Genomic DNA, 13,239 nt, shown 5'->3' with positions numbered 1-13,239 from the left:
TCGGAGGGGAGAAATGTTGACGTAGTATTCCTAGATTTGCTAAAGCCTTCGACAAGGTGGACCACGGTGTCCTCCTCCATAAGGCAAGGGATCTAGGAATCTCGGGGAAGCTAGGAGTCTGGCTCTTCAACTTTCTGACAGACCGTACACAAGCAGTCGCAGTTGATGGTGTGAAGTCAACCGAATCCAAGGTAATAAGCGGAGTACCACAAGGATCTGTGCTTGGCCCCCTCCTATTCCTTGTCCATATGAATGACATAAATAGTAGGGTGGACTCAACCCTCCTGTCTTTTGCCGATGACACCACATCAGCCATGCTGTGCGAGAAAGTGGGGATGTGCAACATCTACAAGACGATCTCAACTCAGTTTATGCATGGGCCAACAACAGCAACATGCAATTCAACGATGAGAAGTTCGAGGTCTTGAGATATGGCACAAATCAAGGCATTAAAGACGACACTGAGCTGCACACGGAGAGAGGTATGAAAATCACACCAAAAGCCCATGTGAAAAGCCTGGGCATTCACTTAAGTGATGATGCCACTTTCCAACACCACATCATGCACTCAGTAAATAGAGCAAGAGGGATGACCAGCTGGGTCCTAAGGACCTTCTCCTCAAGAGAGGTTCAAGTGATGCTTACCCTCTGGAAGTCGCTTATCCAACCGATACTGGACTATTGTAGCCAACTCTGGTCACCACACAAACGCGGAGACATCCAGATGCTTGAAGCTGTCCAACGGAACTACACCAGGTGCATCAAAGGGATGCAAGATCTCAACTATTGGGATCGCCTGGGAGCACTAGGCCTATACTCTCAACAGAGGAGGAGAGAAAGATACAGGGCCATTTACACATGGAAAATCCTTGAGGGACTTGTTCCGGACCCCACGCCCTCTACAATCAAGCCATACCACAGTATAAGGCATGGCCATGGGCGTAAATGTGAGAGACAAACTCTCCCATCAAGAGCCCCGGTGAGGATTAAGACCCTACTGGCAACCAGCCTAGGCCATGAGGGTCCAAAAATCTTCAACGCCCTCCCAAAGGAGGTGAGAGAGAAAACTAAATGCTCGGTGGACAGCTTCAAACATGCACTGGACAGGTTCCTGCGGAAGGTGCCAGACGAGCCTCCAGTGCCAGGCTACACTGCCATAAGTAGGTTCTCTCAAAACACACTACCAGACCAACTGACCCTCGCAAGGAAGGACAACAGGACTGGCAGCAGCGGTAGTCCACTACGGCTGTGAGGATCGACCTCAGAACTTCACTAAGTAAACTAAGTAAGTAAACAGAACACATGGGTGCGACCTGCTATACATTTTGAATATAAGCCGGGAGTTTAAAATGTAAACAAACAGACGATACTTTTGCATGAACACAGCCATCTAGCGGCCTGACATAGCACTATTGGTACGGACATAAAAAATCTTTGTTTTCCTATCTTCTGTATATGGTCTTTGCTTGCAGCCCCTTCCGCGGTGAATTGTGGGCTGGTTATTATGCGAAGAGTAGTCGCCCTGCACAAACTGCACTCTTGTCATATAAGAGCTTGCGTACGGATGGAAGAAACGCGAGTCGCTCCTTCAAATTGAACGATTCCTTTCACTCGGGTGAATCTAGTCATCGTTTTCATTTCACTTCTCGTCTGTTTAAATCCTTGCATTGTGCGTATGTTGGTGGTTCTCTGTGGTGTGTAAATTATGTGTAATGGTCAAATTTGTCTGCAATTAGCGCTGTAGAAAGGGGTGGGGAGTAAATAATGACGAAGACGACCTCCAAGATTCCTGTGCTTTTACTTAACAAATAACGAAGGATATTAGGGTCAGTAAATCAATATAATGTCGCACAAGAAGTTACATCGTATATGGGGTTTTTGCCTAATCAGTTTTATCCACCTTTAGGATCTTTCCGGTTATACGAACTATCGATTTTTTGGGTATTTTTACATTTTTTCAATGTATTTTTTTCCGTAGAATCCGAAAATAACATTTTTTTTTTTTTTGAGAAATGGATAGATAAAAAGTTATTCAACTTTAAAGTTATTTATTTCCTATGCATTACTGAAGAAATGCAAACTTTGATTTTTCCTTTCTTTTATCAAATGTAAGACATACATTCTTTGATGTTTTCAATCTTTTATCAAATAAAGAACTCTTTTCCTTCAAAAGAATTACTTTACGTCAAAATTACTTATATCTAGCAATATTTGTTCAAAATATTGGTCCTTTTCTATACGTTTCCGCCACACAAACTCGCAGAGATAAGAATCAATCATTTGTCGGTGAATCCCTCCTTGGCGTTTTTTCTTCATTTTCAAGCTATGCCACATACTTTCAACCGCTTGAGTGTTTGCACCTGTTTTAGGGTCTACAAAATTCTTGGAGTGATTCACAGTGCAGTGTTTATAATTATATCCATCAAGTAGTGATATGCCGTCGTACGCTTTCCAAAGGTCGCTTATTATTGTTGTTCCAGGTCGAATGCTCCTTTTTATGCATTGTGTCAGTGTTTCAGCATTTCTTCTTGGAACAGCATACAAAAAACATTCTTTGGTTTCTCTGCATACTCCACCAAAGACCCATTGCTCTGGTAGCTCTCTTCCTCTGTTGTATTTTCTCTTGCTGAAATGAGTTTCATCAATTTCCACCGTTGTATCAGGTCCGCCAATGACCATTGGGGTTTTCAGCAATGTTTCAGCACATACCTGGAAAGGATAGGTTAGTTTAGGTTAGGTTAGGTTAGGTTAGTTTATTGATATTTACTTACCTCTCTGAGATAATTGTTGAAATCGACTGCTGTATCCTTGTTGATTTCAATCTCATCGTTGCAGTAATTAGAGCTTGTGTAGTCTTTTGCCCATGAATATATGAAAATAATGATTTTTGTCAAAGGTAATTTTGAGCCCTCCAGCCAAGTATTTTTACGAACTGTAACATTTTCCTGACCACAACTTGATTTGTTGCAACGCCATTTAGCGCATCCATTCATTTCTTTTAGTTCCATTTCATGCTTTCTTTGGCATTTTTTGCTCTGTGGTATAATATTCTTCTCTTGAAGGAATTTTGCCGCATCAAGCTCTGTTTTAATATTCTCAAATAGCCACTTTAGATTGTATTTAGTATTCATATTAACCTAAATAACGTGATTTTTGCCCTGAAAGAGAGGAAAAATGAAAGTTAGCATTTCTTCAGTATTACATAGGGAATAAATAACTTTAAAGTTGAATAACTTTTTACCTATTGGTTTCTCCAAAAAAACAATGTCATTTTCGGATTGTACGGAAAAAAATACATTGAAAAAATGTAAAAATACCCAAAAAATCGATAGTTCGTATAACCGGAAAGATCCCACCTTTATTCAATGAGATCGACTTTTTTCATAAGGATTTCTTTTTTCAACAAATTGCCAGTTAAACATAAGATAATGACAGCAATGATGTTGGTAAAATTTCAGAATCACGCAAGCACTCAGTTAATATAACCATAGGCGATTTCGAAAATAATTCTTCAAATGCATAAAAAGGCAAAAAGAAATTAATGTCTTTATGTGATACTGAAATAGAACCATGCTTTTCCTTATTAATTATATTTTTATATACTTTGTTATTGATTTTTTTTACTTATTTTTTATTTTGTCCTTAAGAAATCTGTTCATTCTACAAAAAGTATATTGAACAAGAGATTAGTATAAGAATCAGAAAAATCTGAAGCTTTTCAAATATGTCAAAAGTAGACTAGTAGAAAAAATTTCATCTTTGTACAACATTTGCTTCTTTTTGCATTTTGCCATAACATTTTAACTTGGAAATAAAAGTAATAGCTTTGTTTATTTTGCTTATTTTTGTAAATATAAAATTTATATCTTTGATCCTACTGGCCTCTCATGGAGAGGATGTCAACAGCATGTCTACAAGGTGTGTTTTAGGTTAGGTTAGATTAGATTAGGGAGGTTTTATATTTTGGCCTTCCAAATGACTACAAAAGTGGCGCATGGTCTTAGTTGTAATGTTATCATTTGTATTGGAAAATTAATTATTGGTGTTTATTTCTGACAATTTACTTCTGAAAACAACTTTCTTAGGAAAATAGATATGTGCAGGGCAAAATAGAGATATGACACATGATTACTACCCAAAAGTCTATGTCCACAAAAGCTATAAATGTTGCTATATAAACATTTCTTGTTTGATGAGTAATACTATCTATCTGGGAGCCATGGGTCTCCTGCAAGAGAGATCAGGGGTAACTGATTGATGATTGTTATAAATGTGGTGGAATGCTCAAAATCTTAACGTAACATAATCAAAATCCTAATAAACCTAGGAGATTATATTGAGAGCATGATTTTAATTACCTTTGGTTTAATTTTTAGTATAATTACATGGGTTTATATATTTATCATCTGTTAGGGGGAAAACAATGTATTTTGTTATAACAAAGTTGGTTGTACTTGCTTGTATCATATTCTTTTCAGCTCTTAATAGTGTAAGATGGAACCTTTAAAAGTAATATGATATTAAGCCTTCATATTCTATAATCCATGTATGCTGTCATTGTTTCACTAATAGAAACCCCTCTGCTATTTATGGATTGAAAGTAGTCTTGAGTAACCTATAAATAGCATTCTATTTTTATACCATGAGCTTTTTTCCCTTTACGAGGGAGATAGCCAAGTCAAAGGTACATACCTACTGCCACCTATCCCACACCCATCCACCACCCTTTCCCCCGCTTATCTTAGCTCCTCATGGATGATGGGCCCCTGTATCCTGCCCACTGCCCTAGATCAGAAGCAATATAGCAAGACACAGCATATACCCAGCAAGGCTGCTTCACTTAATCAGTGACGAGGAGAAATTCCTTCTGGCTGCATCAAAATATCATTCACACACAAGCACCCCCATCCCTGCCCCTCCCTCCCTTGCATAACAGTATCAGCTATAGACGGTCACTCTCCACTCATCCCTATCTCCTGCCTTCTCCCTTCATTGCACAACAGACATCTCCCTTTTTCTCAATGCCCCCTTCACCCCATCCATCTCATTCTTGATCATCCCGTCAAATTCACTCCCTCCACCTCTGCCTTCCACATGTCTTTTACTAATATTTCATCACTCATTCTTTCTATGTGTCCAGACCATCCCAAAAGTCTTTCATCTGCCCTATCTACCATCTTGTCCACTCCTGCTCTCCTCACCTCCTCATTTTTCACTCTATTCAACCTAGTAACCCCTACCATATTTCTCAGACATTTGATTTCAAGCAGATTTAAACTTTTCCTTGCTTCCTCTCTTAAACTCCAAGTCTTTGCCCCATACCCATTGGCACAATCACCCCTTCATACAGTCTCATGGCATTCATTTCCAGATGCCTATTTCTCATAACATTTTTTAATCCCCCAAGGAATTTACTTGCTTCTCTCAATCTACAATTTACCTCCACCTCCACTCCTCCCATTCCTGCCACATTCAACCCCAAATGCTTAAAGCTGTCTACTTCCACCATCTCTCCTTAAAGACTTACTTCCAGCTCACTGCCATCTTCTCCCTTTGTACATTGGGGGACAAAATCTTAGGCGCCAGAGAAAAACAAGAAATTTCCTCAAATGACCTACATTATCAGATACCAGCTCTCTAGTACTTTGTTGGACATCCCTTTCTCTCGATACATTCTTGGAGACATTTAGGGACAGATGCTGCAAAATTTTGAAGCCACACAAGGTCCATATTCTTCCAAATATCCTTGATAGCTACCTCCAGCTTGGGGATTGATGAAGTGTTGCACTCACGTAACTTATCTTTCATGAGCGCCCAGAGGTTCTCATTTGGGTTTAAATCATGTGAATTACCTGGCCAATCTTTTATATACTCCACATCACAGAATGCAAACCATTCTTTGAGTTTAGCAGTGTTGCATGGTGCACCATCCTGCATGAAGACATCTGTTTTGCACTGAATGAAACAGTCCTCCAGATCATTAAGTAGCTCAAAATATCGGTCTACATTCAGAGTTACATTTTTTGGTAATATCACCAATGATCCCACACCAAGGTAGCCAAAAGCACCCCAAGCCATCAGTGAATCAGGATGTTTTACAGTACTGTGTGTGAATTTTGGGTCCAAAGGATCACTGCCAGGATGACGGTACACTGCCAAGACAGTTTCCAGTAATGGTAAAAGTGGCTTCATCACTCCACAACACATTTTTCCACTTCTCCACTTCGTAGAGTGCAGCGGTGGGCCAAGAAAACTCATGATGCTGGTGGAGCCAATCCACCATATACAGAACAAGCCCACAGGGGTGCCCAGGAAGACTACTTGTATTTACCTAGTTGTATTTTACGGGACTAGAGCTATGCTTGTTTTGACCCGTTTTTGTATCTCTCCACATCCAGTTTGCTTTTGAATTCGTGTATAGTTCTGGCATTAACTGTTTCACTGTTCAATTTGTTCCAGACGTCAATCACTATGTGGGAAACTGTTCTTTTTCAGATCTCTTCTGTAGCTGTCTTTCTTCAGTTTCTTTCCGTGTCCTCTTGTTTCTCTTTGGTCCCATTTTAATAGATCATCTCTATCAAGAACTTCCATTCCTTTCATAATTCTGAAAATGGTCAAAAAGTCGCCTCTCTCCCTTCTCTGCTCTAACGTTGTCAGTTGTAATTTCTCCAATCTTTGTTCATATGTCAAATTTGATAGTGTAGGTGCCAGATACTGAGGAGACAGGTGGATGCTAGTCCATGTATAACAACACCACAGTTGAAGGAAAAGAACCCTAAATTACTTGGTCATGTGTCTGTGAGAACAGTACGACGCCACCTGCATGATGATCTGCAATTCTCGCACCACAATGCTTGCAAGAAACCACTTGTATTCATAAAACAGAAAAGGAACAGGGTCACTTTGTCCCACAAATATTTACAGTGGGATGTGGAGAAGTGGAAAAATGTGTTGTGGAGTGATGAAGCCACTTTCACCGTTACTGGAAACTGTCTTGGCAAAGTGTACTGTCATCCTGGTAGTGATCCTTTGGACCCAAAATTCACACACGGTATTGTAAAACAGCTTTTGGCTACCATGGTGTGGTAGCTTTTGGCTACCATGGTGTGGGATCATTAGTGATACTACCAAAAAATGTAACTCTGAATGCAGAACAATATTTTGAGCTACTTATTGATCATTCAGAGGACTGATTTATTCAGTGCAAAACAGATGTCTTCATGCAGGATGGTGCACCATGCAACACTGCTAAACTCATTAAAAAAAAATTTGCATTCTGTGATGTAGATTATATAAAAGATTGGCCAGGTAATTCGCATGATTTAAACCCAACTGAGAACCTCTGGGCTATCATGAAAGATAAGTTACATGAGCACGACACTTCATCATTCCCCAAGCTGGAGGTAGCCATCAAGGATATTTGGAAGAATATGGACTTTGTGTGACTTCAGAACCTTGCAGCATGTGTCCCTAAATGTCTCCAAGAATGTATCAAGAGAAAGGGGTGTCCATCAAAGTACTCGAGAGTTGGTAAGAACCTGATAACGTAGGTTAAGGAAATTTATTATTTTTACTCTGGCGCCTAAGTTTTTGTCCCCCACTGTACATCGTATCACCTTGCTTTTAACCCACATTTATCTTCAAATTTCTCCTATTGCATGCCTTCCCAGACTGTCACTAACTCCCTTAATCCCTCCTTTAACCCTGCCAAAAGTACGGTGTCATCAACAAACAAGAACTGGCTCACCTCCCACTTTTCTCTATTTTCTTTAACCATCTCCAGTCCCCTGCCCATTATCCTTGCATTTATTTCCTGCACCACCCCATCCATGTGCACATTGAACGTCCATGGCAACATGACACATCCCTGAAGTAGCTTCACCTTTGCCTCAAAGCACTCCTCTCCATTTCTCATTCAAAGGTTCTACTACTACTCTTGGTAAAAACTCCTGACTGCCCCTAACACCTTTCCTCCAATCCCATATATCTGCAAAACCTCCCACAGTGCCTTCCTGTATACCCTGTCATAAGCCTTTTCCAAATCCATAAAGACCCCAAAAAATATCCTTACTTTTTCCTAAAGCTTTCTCATATATCTGTTTTACTACAAAAATCTGATCCATGCAACCCCTACCTGTCCTAAAACCACACTGTTCCTCACCAATTACTCCCTCTGTTCCTCTTCTAATCCTCTCAATTAAAATCATCCCATATGCCTTCCCAACTACTCAACAAACTGATCCCTCTGAAACTACTACATTCACATTTGTCGCCTTTTCCCTTGCAAAGTGGAACTATACAGACTCTCCTCCAGTCCTCCAGCACTCTACCCTTCCTTATATACACATTAAACAACCTCACTAGCAAGTCCATTATTACTGTACATCCTTTTTTCAGACATTCCTCATGACACTCATCTAACCCAGGTGCCTTACCTGTTCTCATAATTTTCAAAGCTACTTGGGTCTCATCTTTTCTTATTTCTCCTCCATTTTCCTCTCCTATCACCATTTCCTTAGCACCTCCCACTGCTACCACCAATCCTTCCCTATCCTTCTCATTCAACACTTCTCTAAAATACTCTGCCTGCTTCCCTGTACTGTTTCCTCTTCTGTTAAGATTTCTCCATCTGTACCTTTTACCTTTTCTTCTCTACTTGACTCACCTCCCCTTCCTCTCCTGATTTCCTTCCAAAACATCTTTTTATTGCTTTGAAGTTTTTGTCATATTCCTCCCCCATAGAAAGCATTGGTTCTTATATACTTTTTATGGATGCTGCCAGGCTTTTTTTTATTCAAATGAAAGATGTTCCCTTTCTTTTTATGGGTTAAACAACAACAATCCTCTTGCACTTGCTGAATTTCATTCATCCATTTTTGAAGGACCATGCTGGCAGTAACTGGAGGAGAAAATGTCACCCTCACCATGGAACTGAGACATCTCCCATCATGGGTTAAATCAGAATTAAGTAAAATCCTAGAACTACAAAGGGGCTGGCGTGAAGTGATGGGGCGAATCCCAGCGCAGCCCTGGGTTCCAGGACAGCCTCTTCCGACAGACCAGCATTATATCAAGAGATATTTACCCAGTGATATCTTGTAAGTCATTCAGAAGACATGTATGTATTTGTTTTTATCAATATTATGGTGTGGTAAATGGGTATACAGTATCTGGATATGTGTATAATTTGAATATAAAAGAAGGACTAGTACATTATACTTTGTACAATTAGGTAAATATATCCCAATTGGGGTTGCAGCCTTGTGAATTAACAATCCATCCCTGGATCAGGCCAGGGAACTGTATTTACCAAATTGTAGTAAGAAATGAGACTGCAAGAGACCATAAGGCCTATACCAGGCAGTTCCGTGTCCATTACCACCTGTCATCCCTATCTATAACTATCTAACCTCTTAAAACAATCTATAGTTTCAATGCTCACTATATGTTTACTAACTATATTCCATTCATTGACCAATCTATTGGTAAACCAGTTCTTGCTTATTTCCTTCTTAAATCTAAATTTGTCCAATTTAAAGATATTACTGCAAGTCTTGCCCTGTTGTCTTAATATATTTACCTTGTCTGAATCACCTATGTTAAAGCCCTTGACTACTTGAACACCTCTATTAGATCACCCCACACTCTGTGACTTTCTAGATAGTGTAAATTTAGGTGTCTTATGACTGTCATCATAAGGTAAATATCTGAGACCAAAACTGTATCACATAGTCAAGGATAGATCTAATTAATGCCAGATAGAGTTTGATAACTACCTCTGCACTTTTATTAGTAACAGTCCTAGCAATGAGACATAATGTTCTGTTAGCTCTATTCCTGGCACTAATGCATTGTTTCCTGGATTTAAGGTCAGGACTCACTAGCAGTCCCAAGTCTCTCTCATACTCAGTTTTCTTTAAAATAGTGTTATATAAGGTATATCTACTTTCTGGGTTGTGTAAACCTACGTTTAACATGCTGCACTTTGAGATATTGAAGTTCATTTGCCATTTCACCAACCATGTGAACAATTTGTTAAGTTCTTCCTGTAGTATCCCAACATCTCTGGACCTAATTTGGCATCCTATTATGGTGATGCCCACAAACTTACTAATATCGCTAATATTCCCATTGTCCAAGTTGTTTATATACATAATGAACAGTGAGGGACCCAAAACTGAGCCCTGTGGAATTCCACTAGTAATACTCCCCCATTTAGATTTTACATCATTAATTGTGACCTGCTGTTTTCTGTCACTGATCCATGCTCTAATCTATTCAGATACTTTTCCTCCTATGCCATGGGTTTTGACTTTATTTAGTAGAGATCAAAAAAGCCCTTTGGGTTGGGTCTTGATTGTCTGGCAACAATTTAGTTGTTACATTTCACTATGTGCATGTTCTTTTTTAACATGTCTAGCCATATAATTATATTTAGATCTAAGGTGTGTTTCCCTTTTTTCCCTGATGTAAAGCCCTCTTTTTTTTTTTCCCCAATCTCATTTTTTAGCCTATTCATCATCCGTTAGAAAGTATTAGTAATCTTCCTTATAGCTTTTAGAGGAATAAATTTACTTTGAGCACACAAAATCATAGTGGTTAAATTATTATACATATCATCTAGACCTGGGGTTCATGAACCCCCAGGGTTTTGCAGGAGGGTTTACAGGGCTGCTTGAGGACTAGCAAAAGATTACTTAAACATTTAAATCTGCAGAGAGTACATTGTACCTTGTTTTTATGTTAATGCTTAACTGATGAATAAATTCACTACAATTTGAACCATTTGATATCCATTGCAGTACCATTGTATATTTAATTAGTCTTAACATATTACCATTCTATATTCTGTGTCAGATTAATGGGGGTGCAGGTCGATGGTCTGATGACAGGGTGTGTAATGGGAAAAAGGTTGAGAACCCCTGATCTAGACTGTTGATCCTGTAAATGACCTCAGGCTTGTATATGACCTGACCTGGGGATTGAATATCTACTTCCATGACCATACCTTGGTCTAGAACCCAGACTGCACTAATGACACTGACCTTTCACCTGACCCCACTATACTTTCCATCTAGACAACTGACCCTGTCATTGTCCTCTGAGTTGGCCTCGCATGTGACCAATTGTTCTAAATATTTCCTCAGCTTTTCAAAATTGGCTCTCCCGAAGTCAGGTACGAGGATGTTATTTATACTATTCAGTGATTGTCAATCATTGTACCAAAGGGCCTTTTTCCCTTACAAGGGAGGGAAAGCCAAGTCAAAGCACACATGCACTACATGCACATCAGAACTGATATAATGCCCTTCTTATTGCAGCATGTTATGTATGAAGGGTCATCCCTGTTTCCCTCCACAGTTTGAGGGGATTATAGTGAGGCACAGCATTTTCACAACCCATTCTTTCCATATGCCCAAACCACCTCATTGTGTTTTTGGTCTGGCTTGTCCAACAGCACCTTCCACACTTGTACTCTGTTTCATCTCCACATTTCTCACTACTCATTCTTGTAACACTCATATATTCCAGTCATCTGCTCCATATAGTACTGTGGTATTATCAGTCTTTCATACAATCTTCTCTATACATTCATTCCTAAATACCTGTTTCATATAATATTTTTTTAATCTGACAAGACATTTACTTACTTCTTTTACCACTTATTAATGTTTCTTTTCTTTATACTTCTTGTTCCACTGGTGTTCTGGACAGTCTTGTAGAAGATGAGTGCAACAAGAGAGGACGCTGTGGGTTTGAGGTGCTCCTGGAGGAGTGGGGCACCAGTGGAAGGATACGAGCAACATTAAATGATTTGCTAAACATACTTGATCAAGCTAAACTTTACAGAGCTATGGACTACATCACAGTTCATGTACTTAAAGGTATGTCCTTTCTTTTCTTTTCTTTTTCCTTCCTTTTAATTTTATTTTATTTGTTCATTGACCTCTTTTTGAGTTAGAGTTGTGTTATTCTTTATTTTCTGTAAGGCACCTGCCATGCAGAATGTCTGAAAAAGGGAGGTCAAGTGATGGTGGACTGGTTGGTGAGGTTATTTAATGTTTGCTGGAGAGAGGGTAGAGTACCGGAGGACTGGAGGAGTGCCTGTATAGTTCCTCTTTACAAGGGAAAAGGGGACAAGTGTGAATGTAGTAGTTTCAGAGGGATTAGCTTGTTAAGTGTAGTTGGGAAGGCTTATGGGAGGATCTTGATTGAGAGAATTAGGAGAGGAACAGAAGGAGTAATTGGTGAGGAACAGTGTGGATTTAGGACAGGTAGAGGTTGTGTAGATCAGATCTTTGTGGTAAGACAGATATGTGAGAAAGCTATAGGAAAGGGGAAGGATGTTTTTTGGGCTTTTATGGATCTGGAAAAGGCTTATGATAGGGTAGACAGAAAGGCACTGTGGGAGGTTATGCAGATTTATGGGATAGGAGGAAAGCTTTTGGGAGCTGTCAAGAGTTTTTATGAGAGTAGTAGAGCTTGTGTCAGGATTGGAAATGGAGAGAGTGAGTGGTTTGAGGTAAAGGTGGGACTTCATCAAGGATGCGTTATGTCGCCCTGGCTGTTCAACTTATACATGGATGGGGTGGTGCAAGAGGTGAATGCAAGGGTAGTGGGTCAGGGATTGGAGATGGTTAAAGAAAATGGAGAAAAGTGGGAGGTGAGCCAGCTGTTGTTTGCGGACGACACTGCGCTTGTGGCAGGATCGGAGGAGGGATTGAGGAAGCTGGTGGCAGAGTTTGGGAGAGTATGTGATAGAAGAAAGCTAAAGATAAATGTGGGTAAAAGTAAGGTGATGAGATGTACAAGGGGTGAAAGTGGCAGTAGACTGGAAGTGAACATTAAGGGAGAGCGACTGGAGGAAGTGGATAGTTTTAGATACTTGGGTGCAAGTGTAGCAGGAAAAGGTGGAGTGAAGGTGGAGGTAGAATGTAGATTGAGAGAAGCGAGTAAATGCCTTGGTGGATTAAAGAGTGTAATGAGGAATAGACATTTAGGAATGGATGCGAAGAGGAGACTGTATGAAGGAGTGATTGTGCCAACAGCACTGTATGGGGCAGAAACGTGGAACATAAGAGAAGAAGAGAGAAGGAGTTTGAATGTGTTTGAGATGAGGTGTGTGAGAAGTATGGTGGGGGTTACTAGGCTAGATAGAGTGAGAAATGAGGAGGTGAGGAGGAGAACAGGGGTGAAAAAGGAGCTGGGAGATAGGGTTGATGAAAGAATATTAGGATG

The 13,239-nt window shown here is 39.9% G+C and overlaps 2 protein-coding genes across 6 annotated transcripts in view; one reads left to right on the top strand and one right to left on the bottom strand.

The window, feature by feature from the left end:
* LOC143020857 (interleukin-1 receptor-associated kinase 4-like) overlaps positions 1-13,239 on the top strand; it is a 54,684-nt gene that overhangs the window by 10,380 nt on the left and 31,065 nt on the right. The window contains exons 1-3 of one of the 5 annotated variants that reach the window (XM_076177704.1): positions 1,326-1,415; positions 8,883-9,098; positions 11,716-11,885. In XM_076177704.1, coding sequence (XP_076033819.1) covers positions 8,887-9,098; positions 11,716-11,885 — 382 coding nt within the window. In that variant the 5' untranslated portion in view covers positions 1,326-1,415; positions 8,883-8,886. Of the gene's footprint in view, positions 1-1,325; positions 1,416-1,448; positions 1,616-1,689; positions 1,827-3,892; positions 3,919-8,882; positions 9,099-11,715; positions 11,886-13,239 lie in introns of those variants that run through there. The other 4 variants (XM_076177702.1, XM_076177703.1, XM_076177700.1 and 1 more) reach the window with 4 other exon arrangements.
* On the bottom strand, positions 2,176-3,756 carry LOC143021249 (male abnormal protein mab-31-like). The gene is made up of 2 exons (XM_076178648.1): positions 2,772-3,756; positions 2,176-2,709 (listed from the first exon to the last, which is right to left on the bottom strand). Exons 1-2 carry the CDS (start codon positions 3,129-3,131, stop codon positions 2,176-2,178), a joined length of 894 nt encoding a protein of 297 aa, XP_076034763.1. The 5' UTR covers positions 3,132-3,756.

This window comes from Oratosquilla oratoria, chromosome 41 (genome assembly GCF_046742065.1).
Source record: "Oratosquilla oratoria isolate Oo_2021 chromosome 41, ASM4674206v1, whole genome shotgun sequence".
NCBI lineage: Eukaryota > Metazoa > Arthropoda > Malacostraca > Stomatopoda > Squillidae > Oratosquilla > Oratosquilla oratoria.
This window is presented reverse-complemented; position numbering and strand designations above follow the sequence as displayed.

What these genes read in the sequence shown, in the direction of transcription:
- LOC143021249 (XM_076178648.1), bottom strand. Translation starts at nt 3,131, where the DNA reads ATGAATACTAAATACAATCTAAAGTGGCTATTTGAGAATATTAAAACA. An exon ending in TCAACAATTATCTCAGAGAG is followed by an intron (nt 2,710 to 2,771) that starts GTAAGTAAATAT and finishes TATCCTTTCCAG; the next exon opens with GTATGTGCTGAAACATTGCT.